The sequence below is a fragment of the Dermacentor andersoni genome, chromosome 9 (genome assembly GCF_023375885.2).
Source record: "Dermacentor andersoni chromosome 9, qqDerAnde1_hic_scaffold, whole genome shotgun sequence".
Taxonomy (NCBI): Eukaryota; Metazoa; Arthropoda; class Arachnida; order Ixodida; family Ixodidae; genus Dermacentor; species Dermacentor andersoni.
In genome coordinates, this window is record NC_092822.1 from 105,113,332 (window position 1) to 105,137,856 (window position 24,525).

Genomic DNA, 24,525 nt, shown 5'->3' on the forward strand with positions numbered 1-24,525 from the left:
CATTAGTTGCTTTGTGGAACTTAGAGCAGAAGAAAAAATTGGTCCATCCCTCTTTCAAAGGGGTTGGCCATAACACAAAAATGAAACGTATTTTAAGAACCAGTGGCAGCTTCGTTAGGCATTCACAAATACAACTGCACTATTAAAGTCTTTTATTATATACAGTTTCGCTCGAAAGTGTCCATGTTGCCAGGCATATACCGTATAGAATCATGTAAGAGCCACACCCCCAACTTGGCAGCCCAATATTTGAAAAAAAAAAAAACCATCCAATGGAGAAGCAATCGTGTTCGGTGTCCCGATGCCGCGATCGTGCATCGGCGAATTTTCGTGGGCTGCATACTTCCACGTGCCGCGGCTAGATGGCGCTGATGACCGCTGATGCAATGGCACATCCGGGGTGTGCACAAGCCGGCGACTGTGCCACCACTATTTAAAAGGTTTGGTCCCATGTAAAGGCCACACCTCATCAAAATTGTTAAAGAAAGAGGGCAGCCCTTACACGAGTATATATGGTAGTCCACAAGATTAATCTGTGATAAAATAAATTGTACTTAAATATCCTCACTGATACAAATAAATGTTATCAAAAGCACAATTCTTTTAATAAACCAAACCTTCTGACATTCTACCCAAAAAGAGGGTGTTGGCAGTTCATACCTCAGACAAGAGCACCAGTGTTCATAAATTGGAAAAGACGATAGATAAAATTGACGAATTGCTTGAAAAAGTTAAAATAGTAATTTACAAACTCGCGGAGGCGGTCAGAGCACTAGGGGTCAGATGCGATAATCTGGAGCGCCACTTTTCTGCAATGGCTCTAATTACGTCATTGGACAAAATGAGTAATACAGACACTGAAAGGTAGGCAGCGGCTGCACTCCACAGCATTTTATATTCCAAGCTAACTACTACGTCCCACCACAGCGGCACATCATAGGACAATTAATGTCTGGCAGTGGAACTGTAGGGGACCCCATCGTAAAAGGAATGTCCTCCAACAGTTCATTCGCACCCACCCGGAAAAGCCACATGTCATTCTATTAAAAGAAACACTCACAGATACGGTCACCCTACTGGGCTATAAATCTTATACCCAGTATGGTGATGGGAAAAGGGGAATCAGCACATTGGTCAGCAACAAATGTACGTTCATAGTCCACAATCTCAATCTTGAATCCAATAAGGTTGAACGTGCATTTGATGAAATCATCCCCAGCGGACAGTTCAAGACCAGTACATTTATACTTAACATATACAGTACACCCAAAGACCTCAGGCAAAGATTCGCGGCAATCATCAACAGGGCTACTAGCAAGGCCAAGACATTCCCACTCCTGGTGGCCAAAGACTTCAACGCTCCGCATCAAGCATGGGGGTACCAACAAGCTAAGCGCAAGGGCACTGACCTATGGCAAGCTACAGTCAATAATAACCTCACGTTTATAACAGAACCGGCTTTTCCGACCAGGATCATCAACTCCTGCTCTAGGGATACCACGCCTGCCCTCTTCTTCAAGCGGAATGTAGAGACGGCCTCTTGGTCCAACCTCTACATGGACCTAGGCAGCGGTCACACTATCCTGGCCACCTCCGTCAACGTGAGAAGCGGGCACCTCAGAGAGTTCACTATTGCAGATTGGTATTACTGTCGCAAGATTAGGGAAGAGCAAGCACAAACACATGACTCAGCACTTAGCCTAGAGCAGTGGGCTGAACAGTTAAAAGAGGATATCAGTGCGGCGACAAAGAAAATCCAGACTGAACTGGAGGTAGACAGGATGGATAGCCACCTCGCTCATCTAGAAGCTAAACCGTCACTAGTAAACAGATGGAAAGGGCAGAAACTCAGTCGAAGGCTCCGGAAAAAGGTCACGGTGCTCAATAAAACTATAGAAGATCACTGCCAAACCCTGAGCAGACAACAGTGGGATGAGGTCTGCAATTCTGTGGATGGCCAGACGAAAGTAGGAGCTAAATGGAACCTACTCGAGCATCTGCTCGATGACACCAGTACCAAGTCAAACCAAAGACAACTGATAATGAAGGTTCTACACAAGGCATTAAAATCAGAGACAGCAAAGACCGTACTCGAAAGACTTGCTTGCAAATATTTGCCATTGGGCAACTCGAGTAACAAAGACTGTGCGACCTACAAAGACTCATCTTGTCCCGAGCTAGATAACCCCTTCAAGTCATGCGAAGTAAGGGAAGCCCTCCAGAATCTAAATGGCAGGTCGGCTCCTGGTCCTGATGGCATCCCCAGACGGGCCCTCAGAAACCTGGATGACGGCTCTGTAGAATGGTTGACAGAGGAGATCAATGGAATATGAGAATGAGGGGTTGTGTTGGAGTCCTGGAAGATTGCCTCGGTCATCCTTGTTCCAAAGCCTGGAAAACCCCCGAGTCTCGCAAACCTCAGACCCATTTCACTCACGTCCTAAGTGGAGAAGGTGGCGGAACATGTCATACACAATTGCATCTACAAGCACATAGAGAAACAGGATTGTTTTCGTACAACATGATTGGCTTTCGTCCGGCCCTGTCAACGCAGGGTATGAAGCATAACTGTCAAATCATTGTCAACATAAGAGGCATCTTAGGCTTAGACCTGAAGAAGGTCTTTGACAATGACTTCCATGCTCACACACTGAACTCCATCTCACAGCTCAATTTGGGCGACGCCTTCCACAGATACATTAGCTCGTTCCTCAGGGATCGCAAGGCCATGCTCAAAATCGGCAACCATCAAGTCCGACAATCTCAGTTTGGGCCCCAGAGGCATGCCACAAGGAGTGGTAGTCTCACAACAGCTTTTTAACATTGCCATGAAGAAACTATCGCAAAGGCTCTCCAACGTAGAAGGGATCAATCATACGCTCTACGCTGATGACATCACAATCTGGTGCACCAGAGGAAGCGAAGGAGATGTTGAATTAGGCTTACAATAGGCTGTAGATCAAACAGAGATGTACCTGGAAAATATGGGGCTTGGATGCTCCCCGAGCAATTCTGAGCTTCTCCTCTACAGGCCAGTCATTAGAGGTCCCAAACCTAGAGTCTGGAAGCCGTTGTCTGAAATATATATCAAACTCCACACTAAAAGCGGCTGTACCATCCCCAGAGTAGACACCATTCGGGTGCTTGGCATGTTCATCCAATCCAATGGCAGTAACAATACGACGCTCAACAAGCTCACAGCCAAGACTGAGAACATGATCAGACTTATCAACAGAGTCTCGAATAGGCGTGGAGGCTTAAAGGAAGACAACCTCCTCAGGTTGTTCCATGCCTTCCTCATGAGTCATATAGTTTATGTGGCAGCCATGCACAACTGGTATAACTCCGAGAAGAAACGATTCAACACGCTCATCAGAAAAAGCATAAAAAAAGTACTAAGCATTCTGTTACAGGCGAGCACGGATCTCCTTATGCAACTAGGAGTGCACAACACATTGTATGAGATAATCGAGGGCAAGGAGTTGGCCTAACGGGCCCATCTATTCTGTATCACGGTTGGAAAGAAGATCCCGGTGGTTCTTGGTATCAACCCTATCCTCATGGAAGAATGGAAATATCAAATCTCGGAAGATCAAAGGTACAACATACGAGTCGCACCGTTTCCCCGTAATGTTCAACCTCCACACAAGAAATGCCCTCCTCATGAGTACCAAAGACGATCCCTACTCGGCATGTTTTGTCAACGCAGCCCAATATGGACAGTCGTCTAACTTCGCCACTGCCCTCGTTCACCATAACAGACAGATAGCGAATGCAGCTTTCCTGAAGTGCTCAAGACCATCCAGAGTGGAACAGGTCGCACTTGCTATAGCACTCCTAGATAACAGCAGATCACAAATCTTCACTGATTCGAGCTCAGCAATCTGGGCTTTCGTTTCAGGTTCTATCACCAAGGAGGCTCACAAGATTCTCAAGAAGATAACCTCTCTGCACGCCATCACATGGTTTGCGGTGTGCCTCGACCCCCAGCTTGACTCCTTGCCCAATCTTAACGACATCGCCCACTCCCAAGTGCACACACTAACCCACCGCATGGGAGCAGGGGCAATCTCAGACTCCGAGGTTCTAGAGTTTCAGGACACTCTCACTGCTTTCAACGAAATAACTAAGCACTATCACCTGGATAGGAGGACTTATCCTCCCCCTCATAGCAAACTGGCTAGACCTCTGGCGTCCACTTTACACATGCTTCAGACAATCCTATCCCAACCTGGCCCTTTTCGATACGATCACTCCAAAGGCTTTTAGCTCTACTTGCACCGACTGTGGGGCTGTTAGCAACCTCGAACACATGCTCTGGTGATGTCCCTACTTACAGGGACCCAATCACATCACGGACGAAGAATGGAGCTCTGCCATCTAGAGCTCGGAACTTTCACGGCAAACTTGGGCTGTCCAGAGAGCCCACGATGCAGCGGTTAGGCTTGGCCTAACCCCACGTTTGAGCGGCCTGCATCTCTGCCCTACGGCGAAGTTTCTCAGGACCTTGTAAATAAAGATTTTTGTCTGTCTGTTCTGACCTTTCTATGCCTGCTATCCTAATCATTAGATAGGAAAAGTATCACTATCTTGTGAAATTTTCATGATGATTGCGTGACATACGTATGCCAAACAGATTTTCAGCGGGGCCTGGCTAAACACTTCCATGTTAAAGAATCACTATGAATCCAGAGTGGTCTGTAAGCAAGAATGGTGCGAAGCAACATTCACATGTACACTGAACAAGTGTGCAGTATCGCAGGTCACATGAAAGCAAAAAATCCTCTAAATAGGAAAAAAGAAGGGAAATTGTCTACGATAGAAGAAATTCTCTCAGAAACCATCTCGCAATGAATGTTCGCCTTCATGCGATTAGCTTTAAAGGAATGTAGTGACGATGTGTCGCCAAGTTTTTCGCTTCTCTGTAGCCTCTGAATTCTTAAATTTTCTGTTATCAACATCATCTACACTTCTGTGCAACCGAACGTTGCTCATTCAACGCATGCTCTGGTCCCATTCTGTTCACTTGACTTCTTTCTCCACACTCAGCTGCTTTTGATACCAACTTTTTTCACATATCTGTAGCTAACTCCTTCCATTTCCTGTTGCTGACTTCTTGCCTCTTGTTCCGATTGTCTATCCAGGTACCAACCTAGGGTCACATACCCAATGGTGCAAGTTGTCTATTTGAGTGCATATACAGTGGCCCATAACCAGTGGCTCAGGTTGGCATGAAAGAGGCTGGATACAGACATGCGGAAAGAGTGAAGTTCCCAAAGAATGCTAATCGTATTAATATTTCTTTTGAGGCGTTAACAGATTAGAAGCTGCAAAATGTGAAAGTATATCTCATACTCGGTAGGACTAAGGGATAATTCATTGATGAGTTTAACATCCTGAAGTTTCAATGGGCTTTGGGGGACGCTGCAGTGCAGCTCTTTGGATTTTGACCACATGGCGTTCTTTAATGAACATCCAAAGCACACTACGTAGCTGCTTTCTGCATTCCACATCCAATGCATGGGATGTAGCCACCTCAGCTTGAAATAAAACCGGTGATCCTGTGGCCAACAGCAGAATGTCAATACCATTGAGCCATCTTGCACCAGAAGATTCCTACAAAAATTACTATAGGGAACTCTGACTTTGGGCTCGTCCAGCTACCATGAAAATGATTGTTAGTAGAAGATAGATTTGTCCAATCTTAGTGCTTGTAGCTGCAAATTCATTCTTGTGACTTTATTACACCTTATCTGTCTTGCCAAGCACTCATTGTTTAGTTCTAGACACAGAAAGGCATATCGTCCCTGTGTAGATGCATGATTATTGCAAATTGTTTTGTTGGGAGCTCGGTTTCGAGGAGGCAAGGAATACACGTCTTGACAGGTTGAGAACGAAGAGTCCACTGACTTTATTCAAGGGTAAAAGCAGGTTTGACGAATGGCAATGGTGGCGCCCTAGTCGGGCAGCCGCTTCGGTACCAAGGAAGAGCAGGGTGCAATGACCCCCACGGTGAGGCGAACTAGATTTCCGGAGCAGGGGGCAATGACCCCCATGGCGAGACAACGAAGTGACGGGCGGTCGCTACAATGGCTTCCCCCTAGAATGCCGGAAGCGTACGTGTGAATGGCGGATGAGGAATATGCTGGTTTCTCGTTTGCGGAGTGCTCACCCAGTAACTGACGCAACCAGTGCAGTTGTGACGGTCGTTGGTTGCCGAGTTCCTCGGAGAGGAGCTGTTGGGGCCTACTCTGTTGCAATGGCTCGAGGCGCTGCAGGATCGTGCCTTTCAGGTCGTCGTATGCTGTGGCCGAAGGCCGTGGCCGCTAGAAAATTGTCATGATCTAGAATTGTTTGGATCTAGACGGCATCGGCGATGTCGGAGGGTAGCGCGGCGATGACGTGCAGCTACATTGCTGTACGTCTGTTAAGTGATGCGTGATGCGCCGGAGTTGAAAACAGGCCTCTACTTGCATAACCCAACCTGGGGGTTTCTTGGGCCAAAAGCTGGGAAGCTGAATTAAGCTCTGCGGCAATGACAGGAGACGTGAACGTGGCATATCGTCTCTGTGAGCAGGAGTAGGAGCAACGTGGCTAGGGTCCGGAAAAAAAAAAAAAACAAACTAGATGTCGTGGGTCAATGTCCGTAAATGTCCGGTTTAGCGGAGGCAAGGCATACACGTTGTGACAGCTTGAGAACGGAGAGTCGACTGGCTTTATTCAAAAGCACGGATTGACAGCCATATTTGGCTGCTTGAAAACAATTGCGAGAGCGAAGAACGCGTCATAAACATCAGGCTTTAGACGCCATCTATTCGACTTCCAGGCTCTCTCGGTTTCAAAAGTAAAAGCAGGTTTGCCGAGTGGCAGTGGTGGCGCCCCAGTCGAGCAGCCGCTTCGACTCCAAGAAAGAGCAGGGGGCAATGACCCCCACAACGAGGCAAATTGGATTTCCGGAGCAAGATGCAATGACCCCAACGGCGGGGACAACGAACTGACAGAAGGTCGATCGCTACAGTTTCATTTATGATTCAGTATTTTGCCGAAAATGCTCAATTTTCAAAGTTGCAAAGCCGTTTGAAGCCAGGAAGATGAAGTTTAGGCCAATTCATCTAGTACCAGCCATCATTATAGGTCTATTTGATTCAGCCAAGTTTCTCTGCACCTATTCACGGTGCACTGTACCTAGACCCTCGATTCCCCGAGGTGCAGCAGTGCACCCTGCACCCCTGTGCTCGATTGAAAGGGGTGCAAGGTAAGGTGCCGCCGCGGTGCACTGCACCCTTGAACCTTGCAGCGAGTGGGTGCAGCCCGGCACCCCCTGCACCTTTTCGTTGGTCGTGCCGTGCACCTTTTTCTGAATCGAACAAACCTATTCTCAAGCTGGCTGAACCGCCATGCTTGTGGCTTCCATAGGTTGGATGGATGGATGTAATAGCGTCCCCTTTGGAACGGCGCTGTGGGTTGCGCCATCAAGCTCTTGCCATTATACTGCCTAATGTCCTACCTAGGTTAAAAAAAAAAAAAACCTATGAACTGCAACAACCCAATTTTCTGATCTCCTATTGCGAACTTTGCTTTTGTACATCTCTGTTTTTTTACGTTTCCCTACTTTTATTCCACCAGTCTTTCAATCACCTCTTACTAATCTCTATTGGGGACATGTTTACTTTTCCACTGCTCTTGCTGAACCCAAGGGCTTCAAGGAGGCCAGTGGTGCCTAAATCGACCGCTGGGCAGACGTCTTCACATTCTAATAAAACATGCTCCATTGTTTTCCTAGCTTCACCGCAGCAAGCACATGCTTCTTCTTCCTTCTTATATCTCGCTTTATAGATGCGTGTTCTAAGGCATCCCGATCTCGCTTCGAACACTAGTGCACTAGTGTTCTGGCACGAGAACACTAGTGCCAGAGCTCCCACTGGTGATTTTTTCAAGGAACTCTTCTGCTGGAAAAGATGCAGTTTCAGAAATGTGTGAAGCCTTCGCCATGGCTGAGCACAATATGCCATTACTACATAATGCTCCGACAGAACACACAACTTGATTCGGGTGCACTGAAATATCAAATCATCATTGTCCCTCTTAAAGGGGAAACTATGGCGATATTTTACAATGTCCACTGATCTCAATAAAATTTTGAATATACGTTCTCCTTTGCACTCTGATTACTTGTGCCACACTATATGGCTGCAAGTCATTTAGTTTTCCTGAAAATGAATTTTAAAGATTGGTTGTGTTCCCGACTCAGGACTTTCTACTGGCCACTCTTTGTTTGTGACATCAGAGACTACACCACCACTGTCGCTGAAATCGTCGCTTGAATCGCCGCTGTCTAGTTCGGCAACTCTGTAAAGCTCCCTGTGTCACCAGGAGACATCATCAGCTTCACTTCTTTGGGGTTAGCGCCAATGTGTGCCCAATGTGGGAATCAATGCTCTGCGTTGAGCACAGCAGCCAGGTGCTCTAACCATTAGCCCACAATGGCATGTGTGTTTCCCTCGTTCCAGAGCTAGCCAGCTCTTTAAAACACACGGCATGGGCACCCCATGCCACTTTGTTGTCTTCTTTCCTCGTGACAGCTTGCGCTTTGAGGCGCCGTGTTGGATTGCGCTATCTCCGAGACCAACACTTTCCTCGTAGCACTTTATGCTGCATAGAAGCAGTGTGATGTTCCGCCAACTTCATGATTGCCCAAGTTAAAAATGTTTTAACATTTATTCTCTGGAGGGCAAAAGCCATCGTTGTTTTAACATACACCACATGACATAGCCAAAGATACATTTCATTGTATAACACATAGTCGCTGATGACCTCACAATCTCTGTTTCTCTCGTTTACACTCCTCCACTACCTACGTAGAGCCCAACACTCGCCATGTAGGCTCGCATTGATGGCCAGTGTAGGAATCATGCCACTGTCGTCATACGATCGTCTACAATGTGGTTGTCATGCCGATGTCGCGACATACACGTATGCTCACGACCCACAAGCACTGCTCAACTTACAGGAGCACGTTGATTCACCTCGTATCACTTTGCAGAACCCCAAACATTGCTGGATAGCCAGATACCTGCAAAGTTCTTTGGATAACATAGATTCTCACAGTGCATGGGATCAATTTTTCTGTTTGTCATTTGGAAGAGAGGAGAGGCTTTTTCAGTTCTTTTTTTATCTTTACTTTCTCTTTAAACTGCACTATTTCCAGAATTGGCCTACATTGTTCATTGAGTAACGCCTTACTACCAGTTTCTGTTTCAGGCGCTTGCAGTTTGAACAAGTGCATCTGGTTTCATTTCGGCCTTTTCGCCACAATTGCGCCTTTACTACTGCTTCATACATTGCTCTATGCCAACTTGGTGCATCTATTTTGTTCCAAACTTTATTTTCATGCCATTTTAATTGTTATATGTGCTTTAGAAGGCTTAATATAATTAATTTGAGAAGACAAAAGTGGCTACTCTACTTACCCAGATACTACTAACCCCAAACCAATGTGAAATACCCAAAGAAGACCTTGGCTTCAAAAATTTAAGCATTCCGATGTTCCTCCTATTCCCCTCCCATGAGGAGTGACATGATATGGTGCCGTGTGCCAGTGACCCGGCCCCATTCTCACCCCGAAATCGCTCAGAAAGACACTGGCTTTCATCGACGTCAACTAGAGGTTGAATCACTTCCCATCTTCCTTATTCCTATCATGTGTCACAGTTTACATCAAGACATGTGCAGTATTTGTCTGCCTAACACGGCTACCTATACAGATAGACGTATACTGTGAATGGTTAGGCCCTATACAAAGGAAATACAACAGCAACAAAAACAAGACCACCTTTACATGTATGACAGTGCAACAACAATGCAACAGGATACAAAAGAGAGGACTGTGCACCCGAGCAGTCACGCATTATAAAGAGTAAATCTTGTTTGTAATTATTCTATTAAACACAAAGAAGCAACAATCAAGACATTTGGCTATCCCAACTGGGTTGAGTCGGGATTCGGGACTTTTGCTCAAATGTCAAGACTGTTCCATAGAATTCGGGACGATTGGTAACCCTAGTGCCGCTACACTCTTGCAGAACCACGCCCACCATTCTTCACCTATTGTCACCCCACGCTGGGGTATTGGCATGACAACTGTGATTAATTTCAAAGGCCATAGTATTGGCACAATATTGCTCTCCCCCACCAGTTAAAGCCAGTGTGATCTCTTCATTTTAACCTTTTGCCAGATTCAATGCACAGTCGTGACACCTAAGGAAGTACAGCCAGTGAAAACCCCACCACTTTTCACATTTGACTGCTACACATTTGCAAGCAAAATGGTCACGACCTTCTTGTTTGCAAATGTGTAGCACTATATGCGGAAAGTGGCAGAGCTTTCAAGGAAGTTGAAGGATAGAGCAGTCTATCTTTGGAGTTAAATTGTAGGCTCCCTGCCGGGAGCACATGAACAATATCAGGCACACGAATAACATTAGGCCCATCAAAGCAATGTAGCAACGCACCGTACTGCCACCACTGAAACCTGTCATGTATGAGGCATGTATGCAGACAGATGGAGTCTTTTTCCTCCTTGAACTCCCGCTGCTGCTTGCGGCAGTCACCAGTTTGGCCAATGTACACTAAATATTGCTGAGCAGTATCTTGTATATTACTTCTGGGGCAGAGCAGATTCTGGGCAGAGTAATGATGTGCAATGGTAATCATATCGAGTTAAGTTTATTTGCAACAATGTTGTGGGAGATCAGGCATAAAGCTGACCAAATAGTATTAACACTGAAAGCCATCTCCTTCTACGAATACCCATTACTGCTTCTAGATGCAAGTAGCAGTGATTGAAGTTAACATCAAAGAGATTCATTGAAAATTGGCACATACCCTGTGGTACCCATACATACCCTGCCGCGATTTTGTAACGATGCCTTTTCCCAATGCTAATGCCTTTCGGTGCTTTTCACATTCGTGAGTGGCTGCTTTTGATGCTCTGCCCAGGGTAGAGCGTCTCTTGACCACTCACAAACGTGAAAAGCGTGAAAGGCAGTAGCATCTAGAAAAGGCATCGCTACAATTTCGCAGTCCTGGAGTCAAAGAGGTTTATCTAAGAGCGGCATATACACAGTGGTATTACCCAGTGATCCAGGTTGGTCTAACGATTGGTTTCGAACCTTGTTCCTTAGCACAGCAGCCCTATGCTTTACCCATCAGACCATGGACTGCCCAGTGACCCAAGTTGGCAGAAAAATGGTTTGGTGCAGTCAAATGAACAGACAAACAAGACATACCACAAACTGGGTCAAGTTCCCACCCAGTTTAAAACAAAACAAAGCCTACTATAAAATTTTAGTTTAACCAGCTTCGGAGTACATTGTGCAACCAGTCCTTGAATTTCTCACATTCACGTATTACCTCAAGCAAGTCCGGCGGTGTGCAATGCTGGCCAGACAAGCATATACGGGCATGGCATTTAACATAGGCCTAAATGTAAGCACACCCCTATTGTAATACGACTTCTGCAGCCAGGAATTGAACCCATGACTTCTTATCAGCAGCAGAATACTGTAGCCACTGAACCACCATGGTGCGTTGTGCAGGTACGTGCATCAGTGGTGTAGTATCACGTGACCACCACCCCCATTTCAATGATGTGTACTGTCGTTCGCTTCACATCCAAAGTCAAGCTGCACTTCACATTGCATTTGGAACTGCACTGCATCGAAAAATGATGAAATTATTTGTTGCGCCGTTGAGAAATTGAGGCTTTGTTTCGTAATTACTAGTTCAACTGCTATACATTAAAAAAATAAAAATTTTGTGATGGTACTTCGTTAAGGTATCTCACAGCTTTACGTCACACTTTACATGACATTACTGCCACGAAACAGGTGGCTTATGTGCCATGTGGTCAGCTTGGAGCTCAACGCAGTTATTAAGAATTAGTGCTTGAAAACGCTAGTAGATGAACGCGTTCTTGTCTATTAGTGCTCACTTCGTCACCATCTTTTTTTGCTTTCTCAACTGCACACACTATACTGTACACCTACGTTCTTGTGCCTTAATTCACAAGGGACCTGAAGACGGAAGCCAACACAATGCTGTTTGAACGCTCTTTTATTTTTGGGTCAGACTCTCCCAAAGCATTTTTAAGGTTTTCGTCATAACTTATATATTTAAATAAGGAGCCTCTATCTTGTCATGGCAAAACAACTCGCTCAGCTGTTGAAAAACGCTGTTAAGTCGTCTCTTATGGCAGCCCCATCTGGTGAAGTCTTTCCGCAAGATAAAGGGAAGCGAAAGAATGTTGAACCACCAAAGCTGCCCTCGGCACTTGCACCCGGTGGAGAAGGCATGCTATTGCCTAGAAAGTTGTGAAGCACGCAGGTTGCATATATTATGGCAGCAGCCCTTTCGGGTCTCTCTTGGATGACGGTTCGGAGGCACCCGAAGCGGTTCTCCATCGTCCCAAAGGCATCGTCCACGACTTGCCGGGCCCTGGACAACCTGGAAAGCGATGGAAGTGATTGTACAACATTTCACACTCGGTAGGCGATCCTGTGCTAGTTACACCAGCAGTGCATTCATGGAAGTCACTTCGCATGCTTCACGATGCGCCTGTAGTTTACCTGCTATCTTTCTACGATATAACTAAGTCATATATTACAAACATAACTTGTGGACACATGGTTATGTCAAATAACGCATTATTGGTACACCTTTGTGCTGCCAATATGTGTGACACACTGTGCTTCAGTCCCGAGCACAAGTGGTGCACTGTGACTGCTGGTCGTAGGCACAATGCTCTCTAATGCTGCACTAGTTACACAAGTAGTGAAGTCGTAGAAGTCGCTTCACACACTTCGCAGTGCGGCTGCGAGAAATATATAATGCACTATTTGTGCATGTTTGCACTTACAGTATATGCGACATACTAGGTTTTGGTCCTGTGCTGCGGCCGCTGTACAGCTTCCCAGACATTTGGAACTCAAAGGGTGCCGTGCCATTTCTACTGCCATGCCAACTCACTGGCTTGCTCGCCCACATCTGCTCATTCGGTGGAAAACAGGTTCTGATCTATGACAATTGCCATTTAGATAAGTGCTTTATATTTTACAACACAAAAGTATGATACTGAATGTTACATCGCATTAGATGATGCATACCTATATCTTTCTTTCGTGTGTGATGCACTATTGTTTGGCCGCAAATGCAAACAGTGAAAGAAGCTTCTCTAGCCTTCGCACTGTCACCTGCTATGCATGAAATGGAGTATAGGACTTTGAAAAGGCGTGACTTGCCAAATAAGCCATGCTGACGGGCAACCTCATTTGAGCAACCGGGGAAAAGGATGTGCTGTGGTAACAGGCAACTTTATGTGGCAATGAAGGGAAAGCTACAGGAATGGAGCTTCAGCTCATGTGTTACTGCACCGACCAGTCTGGAAGAATTTGGCAGTGCTACAGCTCGTTCTGTTTTTGTAGAGCTTCAGTATCTTGGAGCAGATACTGAATCAGCTTGGCCTGCTACTTGCGAAGGATCACATTTATATTGCCAAAACAGTAAATTCAAAGTGAAGTAACAAAATTCAAGCTTAAATGAGCACTGTTTTTATGTTAGTTTGAGATAAGTGCAGCAGTAAATTAGACATTTATCTTTTGAGTTCCCCTGCTTAAGCAAAAGTGAATGATACTGTGGAATGAGTTTCAAGAGTGCAGTCTCATGCATGCGCTTCATCTATGTGGCTTGCCCTTCAGTGTCACAGTTGGTTATCCGCAAATATAGACACAATCTTTCTGCCATAATGAAGCATCTTATATATGAGTTACAACACAAGCTACATACACAGCACAAAAGGAATAGTTAATATAATGACACATATTTTTGCGGTTCAAACTTGACCACATGCTTTTCACATGTAAGAATGTGACACTTAACAAGCACGGAAATTGGGAACGTGGGATATTTTGACAATAAAGTTGCTCTTGGTATGCCAGACCTGGCATTGTTGATGCTACCATGACATCATGACACAGCAAAACTTGTTGACATGGTGCAGCAGGAAGGCTAGCTATGACAATTCTACTCATAAAAAAAAAAAGTGAAAAGTTGCCATTAAACTGGTGGCCATTAAACTGAGCCTCGACGCGAGGAGCGATATGCATTGGCCGGGGAGCAGTCCAAAGGAGTGCATAAAATAAAATGTTTGTTTGTCATTTGTGACTGAGCATACTTCCTAGCCAATTAGCTGAATGAAACTTGGAAGGACTAGAGTTTTATTCCAGCGGGCAAATATGGGGCTGTCTGTTTCCCTCCTGTAGAAGCCCACGTATTGACAGCACATGGGAATTCCACAATATTTACAATTTCACTGTGAACTACTTAATTAAGAAAAGTAAATGAAACTCAGCGTAATGTTAGAGTTGTCTTAGCAGCTAATTGTCATATTATTTGTTTCTGGATAGTTTCGATAAAACAAGATTTCACCGTTTGGCTACAGAAAACAGCTGTTTTCTGTAACCACATTCCCTCAGCAGATGGGAATTCTGTAACATTTACAACTTCACTGTGAACTAACTAATAATGACAAATGAAACTCGGTGTAATGATGGAGTCATCTTAGTGGCCAATTTCAGAATGACTTTTTCCCAGATACCTACATTAGATTGAGAGCTACAGAGCATTCGCAAGAATCTTGGCTTTGCTACAACGCGTATTCTGTTTGCCATCACAATTTTTTCCAGAGGGTAGCCATAGACAGCTTCGCTGTAAAAACATTTTTCTCATTGATCTGAAAGCAGCATGAATCTAAAACAAAAATGCTAGCAATTAATCAGAGACCTGCAAGGTGAAGGGCAGCATGAAGTTATAAAGGAAATGCAATATGTGCAAACTAAATCTATCCATCGGATATTTTTATTTATTTCTTATGCATACATGCATACATACACCGGGTGCTTTACTTTAATGTTAACAGAATTTTTTTTAAGTTGCCTGTGGCATTCAGCACAAATCTACGTATTAATCCTCGAAGAGGTATACATTACTTGCACTACAAATCAATATGCAGAATTTATTAATTCATAATATTTCACTAATTACCTTTTTAAATAATTGCTGTAGTGCACATATTGGATGCACGAATTGAAGCTAGTGATTTCACAAGGTACATCCTCTTGGAACGAATTTTGAAACTAGCACCAGTTTTGAGATACGCACAGTCAAACTTGCCATAAAAAAGCAATGTTGTTCCACTTTTTTAACAAAACGCCTTTTTATGTACTGAACCTCAAAAGTCACTGGAACACCAATGCATTTCGTCGCAAACTTTGGGAACACATATTTGAAACTGGTGTCATCCTCTGGATTCATTTGAAGTGCATACGACTTCAAAAGTCACTGGCTAAAATTCATAAATTGCAACATGTGGCATACAGAAATTAGTTCAAAAGTTAGTTAACAAAAATGTGTGAGTTACTGAAATATTAAGTTTCATTTTTTGTGCAAACAATATTTGCATCAGAGTAATTTAGCTCAAGCTCAATAGTGCCACATGTCATCAATATTTTTAAATTATGCTAATGATAACATAAGACACCTCTTATACATATACTTACACACACACACACACACACACACATACATAGGCCACAGTGGCACCTAGCAACACCCAGTGCCCCAGGTTGGCTGTAGATGACCAGAAACACACAAATCGCAAAGTGAGCAGGAAGACCCAAAGAAAGCTAACACTTCTTTCTTTGAATGCATTGCATATTTTTCCGTAGCTAGGTGCTACCCTTCAACTTGTCAACTTACAATTGCTTATGACCCCCCCCCCTCACTTAAGCATATTGCCAAAAAAAAAAAAAAGAACAATGGTAGAATGCTTCCTCGAAATGAGCCACTTTTACTTTCTTTAGCAACGCCAGCTTGTTGCCCGACATCAAACATAAGTTGCCTCAATCTGTTGGGTTATCTTGAAGTTTCTCACTATATTACCTAAATTTAAAACTGGCACAGTGTCACTGTTGTATGCATGGGAATGCCAGGATGTGGTTGCTTCGCATCGGCATCGTTATCGCAGAGCCAAGAACACTTTGAAGGTGTGCCTGGCTAGCTTCGTTTGGGTAATGACAATCCTTCGTTCTCTAAGACAGCACGTAAAGAGCATTTTTGTATTATTAGACAAAAATACCCTTAATTCAATCATGAGGACTCATGCTTGGCTGTATAATTACGTAAAATGTTAAAAGTGCCAGCGGGCTACTGTATTGGACAACAGATATCAAGATTTGCAATCCACTCGTTTTGCGACAGTTTCTTGTCTGTTCTTGTTTGCCAGCGCTTGCTTATGCACTGGAGGTGAGAAAACTTTACTGAAAGTTGTAACACCATGAAATGAAACATGCTATGAAAATTTTATTTCAGGAATGCTTTACCTTTGCAGCCATGACCATATTTTAGGCCAAGCTGCATTCAAGACAGCCTTGGACACCCATATCCCACCATTCCCAAGGCGACACAACCACCGTTGGGAAACCCACATAGTAGATGGTAGCTCCAGATTTCACTCTAGGTAATATTGTGAGAAACTCTATGGGTTATCTACTGTTTATGGCTGGACAACATCAAATATGTTGTCATACTTGCACTGGTTCTTCCTTCCACTGTACTTGTGATTTGTTAAGCTGCAAATGCACAATCCAATACAAACTCACCTTGTGCTCTATTCTTTTAAACAAGCCTTTTTTTTAATTCAATTACTGTTCATTTTATTCTGCATCACTGATGATGGCGATACAGTCCAATAGCCAGGAGTTACTTTCGATTGCATCTGCAATTTACCGTCCACTTTACGTACCAATATACTAGGCCCACTTAATATTTACAATTCAAATTATGGGGTTTAATGTACAGCAACTGTGCAGCAGTTCAGCTGTGCATTAATTTCAACTGCCTAGGTTTCTTTTACAGGCACCTAAATCCAAATAAATGAGAATTTTTGCATTCTGGCCTTTTGGAATGTGCACCTGTGCTTAAACAGATGGAGCGTGTAATCTCCTGTATGTGACCTGCAATAGGTGAACTCAACTTACAAGAAGCCTGCACCTGTACAAAATGAATTTGTGACGTGTAGACCGGCATATTGCCTTACTTGTGCCTAAATGAAATAAAGAAACGATAAATTCGTGGAAATGAAAGTGCATGAAAAAACAACTTGCCGCAGGTGGGGAACGATCCCACAACCTTCGCATTATGTGTGCGATGCTCTACCAATTGAGCTGAGCTACAGCAGCACTGTTTTCCCATCCAGTTTCTTGGGTATTTATGTTTCTTAGTAAAGCCCTGGGAGTGTTAGCCAGTTCCACCACTCACAGGCCTTGGCGGTGGATGTGGAACATCCTTTCTGCTGCAGGCGTCACAAGAATGTGATCTTTTTGGGTGAAAGCCCCTGGTCAATAAACCCACACAGGCTTCCTGAAGGCATCAATGTTGCCGGATTCGAGACCCTCGTTATGTAATAAACGAGAAGAAAGGAGGTTAACTGAGGGGCCTGATTTTTATTAGTCATATCATAAGAAGCCAACAAACACTGACACCAAAGACAACATAGGAGAAATTACTTGTGCATAATAAATGAAATAAAGAAAGAAACAATAAATTAATGGAAATGGATGAAAAAACAACTTGACGCAGGTGGGGAACGATCCCACAACCTTTGCATTACGCGTGCGATGATCTACCAATTGAGCTACCGCGGCACCGTTTCCGCATCCACTTTCTTGGGTATTTATGTTTCCTAGTAGAACCCTGGGAGTGTTAGCCAGCGCCACCACTCACATACCTTGGCGGTGGATGTGGAACATCCTTTCTGATTAATTAAGAGAAAATGAGACATCCACCTAATCGTAGCAATTGGCACAAAGAAAACCCATACGGGTTTCGAAAGAAAAGCCTCACAGTTGAAGAAAAATTCGTCCTGGTCCGGGACTCGAACCCGGGACCACCGCATTTCCGGGGCAGCCGCTCTACCATCAGAGCTAAGCAGGCAGCTAGCAGATAGCAGGGCGAAGTCGAATCTGTCAACAACTCGGAGCATAGGCAAGGGTTTGACGTAATATTTCTGCGGAAACCCACAATGTGGAGAGAAGTAATTAATTAAAAGAAAATGAGACACCCACCTAATCGTAGCAATTGCTACAAAGAAAAACCATATGGGTTCCTCGAAAGAAAAGCCTCACAGTTAAACAAAAATTCGTCCTGGTCCGGGACTCGAACCCGGGACCACCGCCTCTCTGGGGCAGCCGCTCTACCATCTGAGCTAACCAGGCGGCTAGCAGAAAGCAGGGTGAAGTCGAATCTGTCAACAACTCGATGCATAGGAAAGGATTTGACGTAATAGTTCTGCGGAAACCCGCAAGGTGGAGAGAAGTAATTAATTGGTTGTGGCTTGGTTGACTGGGTTGTGGCTACTGTCAGTCAAGCTGGTGCAGGACAAAGCCAGTCCGCACCACGTAGCACAGCCAGACAGGAGCATATCAGCACGAGCACACGCTCAAACCCTGTCATGCACAAAGCAAATACTGCAGTTGCATGCAGCTGTGGTCTGCTACATAGTATAGATGGCGTGGCGGCTGCGGGGTGCCGCAATGAGTCCACTGGTTGAGCGCGCTGCGGCTCACTGAAGACAAAACTGCGTTTGGTGCTCAGACACCAAAATTGGAAATAGTGGCATCTACGCGAACATCTAAAATCAGATTTGAACTGCATGCCACGTGACGTTCAGTAGGTGGAGGGTTATGGGCATGCCCTACTCCACCGTAGCGATCAAAGTGCAAGACATTCGAGAAGGAACAGAAGTACTGCGAAGGGGCTGTTTGATTGCCAATAACTCCACTTCTGCTGAATGCAATGAAGTACTTTTTGCAGCAATGTATTTCTAAAATAGTCTAATTTAACTTGCAATGCACTTCTAGACTTTGATAAGAAGTGGTTCAGGGGCCCTTTAATGGTGTGCGCATAGCAGCAACACAACATATAATGGCGTTGAGAAACTTAAGGCCCTAGACACTTAATGTCATTAACATCACATTTGTGGCTTGGGTATAAGGCAGCCTGCATACTAGAGACAGGCTTTGGAAGGTGACATCACAAAAATGCAGTAGGACTGCCATCAGTACTTGCGCACGCAATAGAAGTGCCCACTTGGCTAACATCTGTGGATCTATCGTCTGCACCAGAGATCCTGGTTGGACATCACAAACACAACCAATTATGTATGTACCTATAATGTGTGTGCATTCCACATTTTATGCTGCAGGGCCACTTTCGAATTTTAAGAAAGTGACAAATTACATGGCATGGTGTATTTGGTGCATGAAAAAAAGCTTGTGTGCATACTTGTCACAAACTGCACGGGTTCGAGTTCTGTCGACAGATGAGGTCACTTCTGCAAGGCAAGTTTTCTGTCAACATTGTCTGAAGTGGCAGATGTGAAAAAGAAAGTTAACACTGAATCTTTTCAGCAACTCTCTTCCCCATAGGTCAGCAAACACTCTCATGAGTCAACTCTCTCAGACCTGGCAGTCTCAGGTCAGACTGACCTGGCTGAGTATAATCAGTCTTTTAATACTTTTCAAAGAAGTCTGGTACAATTTTAGCGAGTCTGAGGCAGATACAGCTGAGTAAAGTGTTGTTTTGGAGAGTCTGAGGTGGAGCGAATGCAGCTGCGAGTTTGAGCCTGAGTGTATACGACCGAGTAGAAATTTGGCGAGTCTGAGTGAGCCCTAAGCAAAAAATATATTTTGCAAGCTAGTCCGAGCGAGTTCAGTTCATTTTGCTGACCTATGCTCTTCACAAATGCTCCTATTACACTAGGCCTAGGCATGCTCCTTGACCAGTGATCCCTCTGCCTATACACCAGAACACCGTGAATTCAAAGCGCGCCGCCATATTGATGAGCGCCGGTCGCGCCATCTATCCCAAGCGCCGCGAAGTAGCAGGCCTGGGCTGCCACACCGGGAGATGCGACCCGGCGCGAAAGCGAAACTTGGGCTTTTTAGCTGGGCGGAAGGCGTGTTTCGCGTTTTTTCTAGCCTGTCATTTTCGCTGTCTCGATTCAATCAAACTTCAAGACCTCATGCAAGTCCCCAATGGCCACACTGAGTGATGTGCAGACTGCAGAAGCGAATACATCGAGTAACCACGTAAGCACGTAACCTGTGAAGGATTTTACAGCACTGTGTTGGTGCCACATTTTATTAAAGCACGCAGAACATTGTCCTCTGCACTTTCAGTTTGGTCTTGTTTGTCATGGTCACTACTGGGTTGGCCGCGTTTGGCAACCAACTGGCGAGGTCGTTTGACTGCCTGATTAGCAGACGCCTGCCCTTCACCACCTGCACATTGAAAACAATATATATGTTATAGTAAGAAGGGCTGTAGTTCTTTCCCTTGCCATCACTGTTGCGAAGACATAAAGTCCTCTCAAAATGAAATAGAAAATGCACCAGGCCAATTGTATCGTGCAACCCCTTAAGAGTACAACATTAAGAACACAAGCCTACAGTACTCGAACAAGCAGCATGTGATGCTAAACCTGCACTCATTGGAAAATGAACTACAGTAGTTATAATGTTCAACTACATGTGCAGTCAAAGCCCATATAACAGGGCGAGCATGACGGATGCAGGTTTTGTACAGTTGCACAAACCATGACAGGGCACATAAAATTACCATCCCTACTTAAAGCTGCATCATCAGGGAAGCCTTTGGTACAAGACAACAACCGCACCTGCATTCCAAAAAATTAGCCCCACCAACTGCAGCTACCTGGTATCAGACCTGTTTCGCTTGTGCGAGGCCATATCGGATTGTTAGCGCTCCCTTAGAAAACAGTAAAAGAAACTGGTGAGAACGAGCAAAATTTTGTTACAAAATACAACAATAATTAAGCACCTTATTTTCCTCGCCTTATGAACGGAAAAATTTTGCGCTTTGCTCTGCATAACAGCCCGCACGCAGTTTAGAGCTCAGGATGCTCAAATGAATTCGTTACGAATGACACCTGCAACACCAGCTCGTAAAGACAGGCGCGCTGCAAGAACGCCTTCGGCGACGAGCAGTCGTTGTTTACGTTTTTGTCGACGCATGCTACGTGACGAGCAGACTTCGTTTTACTTTCATTAGCAATAACGCTCACCAGCAGGGCAACATACTATCGTTTATAACTTGTCGTTCACGCTTAATGGTCATGCCGTGCAGCAGCTGCAAGTATCGCTAACCGCAAACTCAACTGTTCCGCTTAACCGTCGGGAGCTCTGCCTGAATGAAAACACGAAAAGGCTTGCCTTCTTGTTATAGCCAAGGCGAAGCACCGGCGCGGGATTCTGCTCTGTGGGCTTGTCCAGAAAGTGCTCGGAGCAAACCTGCGTATTACACATATTACGTTCGTAGGGCGCAAAGTTGAACGTGGCACCAAAATATACACAGATCGAATACTCACTCGTGCATTTTCACTGGGTTGGTAGTTCTTCCTATTCACTGCAGCTATCCACCGGTGGCGCAGCTTGTCATTCTTCGTTGCGGATGGAAATCGGTGCAGGCTGAAAACACCGCACCGGCACGATTCCCTACGTGTATTGTGCTCTTCGCAAACAGCGCTAAGCAACCTGCTCCTTTCCGCTCGTTATTTTGGCATCCAAACACGACGCAACGATGCCCAGATGAATTCTTGTACTTTGTATTCGCGTGAACGGGCACATTTCCGCACTTTGGAGTCCTAGAGCTAGCGCTAGCCATTTCTGCTGGTCGCCGGCGAACACGCTTTGGCAGCCCAGAACAAAATGGCGCTGGTCGACCGGGCAATCCGGGTGCGAGAGTATGCGTTCGATTAGCCTGGGTGCGAGGCTAGCGTGTTCTGGTCTATAAGCATTCAGATATACACATAGGACAAGTGCTAATAAATAACTGAGAGGGGCTATGCTTGAGCGAGTGTTTCTTACAGCATGTTTTTGATCGATTGTGTCACTGTCAAACTTCCTGATGTCTGTGTCTAATGTTTTCATGTTTTATATTTCTTTTTCTCTGGCATCCTCTTTCTTTCTTTTATCTTTGCAGTCCTCACAGTGCGTCATAGCAAGCCTTCAGCATTTTCTGTTCACATTTAACCAAGCATTTTTTGTGAATAAACTTAGTTCAAGTATCCAGCACTTCTGCATGGATTCTTTCTTTGTCCTCGTCATTTGCACTGCCCATAATCATGAACCAGCACCTGCTCACCTTATTTTCTGTTCTTTTCAGATTATGCATGTGACTTCCTTTACTCGTAACTCCACACAATGCTAAGTTCAGTATGCGCTGTGTGATAATGGTAATTACCTGTCATTGAACATTCTCTTGTCTTGTGTGAGGTTGGTGTCTCCAAAAGGCTTCATTATGCGCCTCTCAAGCGGCAGTGAGTCGTCTGCTACGAACACGGGTGGCAGAAGGATGTCAGGAGAGCTTGCCACCTTCACAACTTTTGGCAGACGAGCCTTGTTGAGAGCCTTGTGCAGAGGCGCCGCCTCCCACACCTCGCTGCCTTCCTGAGCTCCTCTTGCACCCACATCAATGTACCTGAACTTGCAGTTTGCATCCACAACAGCGAGAAGAATTAGGCTAAATGTCTTTTTAGAGTTCAAGTACGTGCCGCTGGACTTTGACGGCTTCTTAATTACCACATGTCTCCCACTAAGTGCACCCACGCAGTTTGGAAAGTTGCACTTATCATTGAAGACCCTCATTACTTCCTTCCAATCTTCTTCACTCTTGGGCGCTTTCATGAAGTCATCTTTCAGTTCTTTGTAAATGACAGTGCATGTTTTTTGGATGAGGGACCCCACATCTGCGCATCCCAACTTGAACTGCTGGCTCAGTGATTGGGGCAACTCTCCTGCAAGGTGCACACAAAAAATGGTCAGCTGATGGCAACATGTCAATGCATGGAGCAGGAATCACAGTAAATGTGAATAGGCTGTCAGTTGTCACAGCTTTCATCACTTGTGAGCTCAAGTACGAGCCCATAAAAAATATTAAGCAGTGTCGTAGTGGTAAGGGTGCCCCAACAGGACTCCACTCAATCTCAAAGAACTACTCGCATAGTAACAGGCATTTGAAAAAAAAATTTGAAAAGATTTCAGATGAGAATATTGCAGTAATCACAAGTTTTATATATATGTAATGTGCATACATGTTCGTATTGCCATGCGATAAAGCGCTCTAATGGCGTTTCCTACAGCACTTTAAGGGAGGGAGCATGTCTCCAAGGGCTTGTCAGGCCCAAAAGCAAGTTCGTTGATCTGAAGTGACATTGCCGATGGTCGTGTCACCACTTGAACAAGAATCGGAACAAATGATCGGTGGTGACACAAGTGGCAGGCACGGTCGGCGGCTGTGGTCGCGGCAGTTTGAATAAACACTACAAACATCGCGGCAGCCGAGCAAGTCACCGCGCGCAACCCTCTTGAAACGCAAAGGAAAATGAGGACAATGACACACGTGGCAGTGTTTACCTGATGAGAGGTACCGCAATGTCACTTGAAGCCGCGTCTGCGCCGATATGTGACGGTGCGCAGAACTCTTGTCCTTTTCGATCCCCGCACGCACACGAGACAGCAAGTGTAAGAACTGTTCTCTGCTCACGTGCAGCAGATTCCTGTAATCGTCCGGACCAGAGTTCAGGCGGTCCATAAGAAGCCGCTGGCTGTGAGAGTCCGGCCCTTTTCTACGTGTGTGATCCTTCTTGTGCCGTTTTGCGGTGGCGTAAAACATTTCATCGTCTTCTAGTTCAGTCAACAGCACTGTCAATGCTAGCAAACGGCGCTTGTTTGAATTCATCTTGGCGATGAAAGAAGCAACAAGTGGTGGTGAAGCGCTGCACGAAGTCCAGGTGAAATGCCAGCAATGCTACAAGGACTGGTTCTCAGGCAGCGCAGAGGCGCAGATCTCAAAGAAACCACACAAGAAACTGCACAATGACCGCCAGTAGGGTGGCTACCGCCAGTATTTAAAAAGCGCAAGCGCCCTCTTTTAACTATGGAGGAAGGCATGGAGGAAGGAAAGCATACGTAGGAGAGGCCCCGGCCAGCACGGATGTGTTGGAGAAAGTGTGGCGGAAGTCATGTGCAAAGGCGCACTGGGACTGGTAACCCAAACGTCAACGTTGCCATAGCAACCATGCTCCTGAAGCGCTTACGGCTGCTCTGAGCCTCTGAAAAGTGAGATTGCCTAAGAATTTTCGGCCCGCATCTTTCTCGAAGCACATTCTGTTCACAGAACTAGCTGACTTTGGAGTGTTGACTGTGAGCTTGAAAGTTGTGGTTGGGTCTGTGAGTGTGAGTGTCAACCTGCAACAGAGACACTCAAGCAATCGTTGTCATCGTCGTCTTCTTCAACGTGTCACAGAAAAGCTCAGGAGCACGTCTGCTTCACTAAAATTAATGTTACAAAAGTATCGCAGGCTTTTTTTCTGACGCGCGTCAGCAGCAC

At 45.2% G+C, this 24,525-nt stretch overlaps 1 protein-coding gene, 1 long non-coding RNA gene and 1 other non-coding gene across 3 annotated transcripts; all 3 read right to left on the reverse strand.

Annotated features, from left to right (window-relative positions):
• Positions 1–12,096: 12,096 nt before the first annotated feature.
• On the reverse strand, positions 12,097–24,128 carry LOC126528460 (uncharacterized). Its single transcript, XM_050176345.3, has 3 exons — positions 23,550–24,128; positions 22,378–22,930; positions 12,097–12,504 (listed from the first exon to the last, which is right to left on the reverse strand). Exons 1-3 carry the CDS (start codon positions 23,872–23,874, stop codon positions 12,216–12,218), a joined length of 1,167 nt encoding a protein of 388 aa, XP_050032302.2. The 5' UTR covers positions 23,875–24,128; the 3' UTR covers positions 12,097–12,215.
• Positions 18,255–18,329, reverse strand: TRNAS-AGA (transfer RNA serine (anticodon AGA)). The gene has a single exon. It is a non-coding gene; the product is annotated as a tRNA-Ser (tRNA).
• Positions 20,243–21,715, reverse strand: LOC140213119 (uncharacterized). Its single transcript, XR_011890069.1, has 2 exons — positions 21,503–21,715; positions 20,243–21,425 (listed from the first exon to the last, which is right to left on the reverse strand). It is a non-coding gene; the product is annotated as an uncharacterized lncRNA (long non-coding RNA).
• Positions 24,129–24,525: the final 397 nt, after the last annotated feature.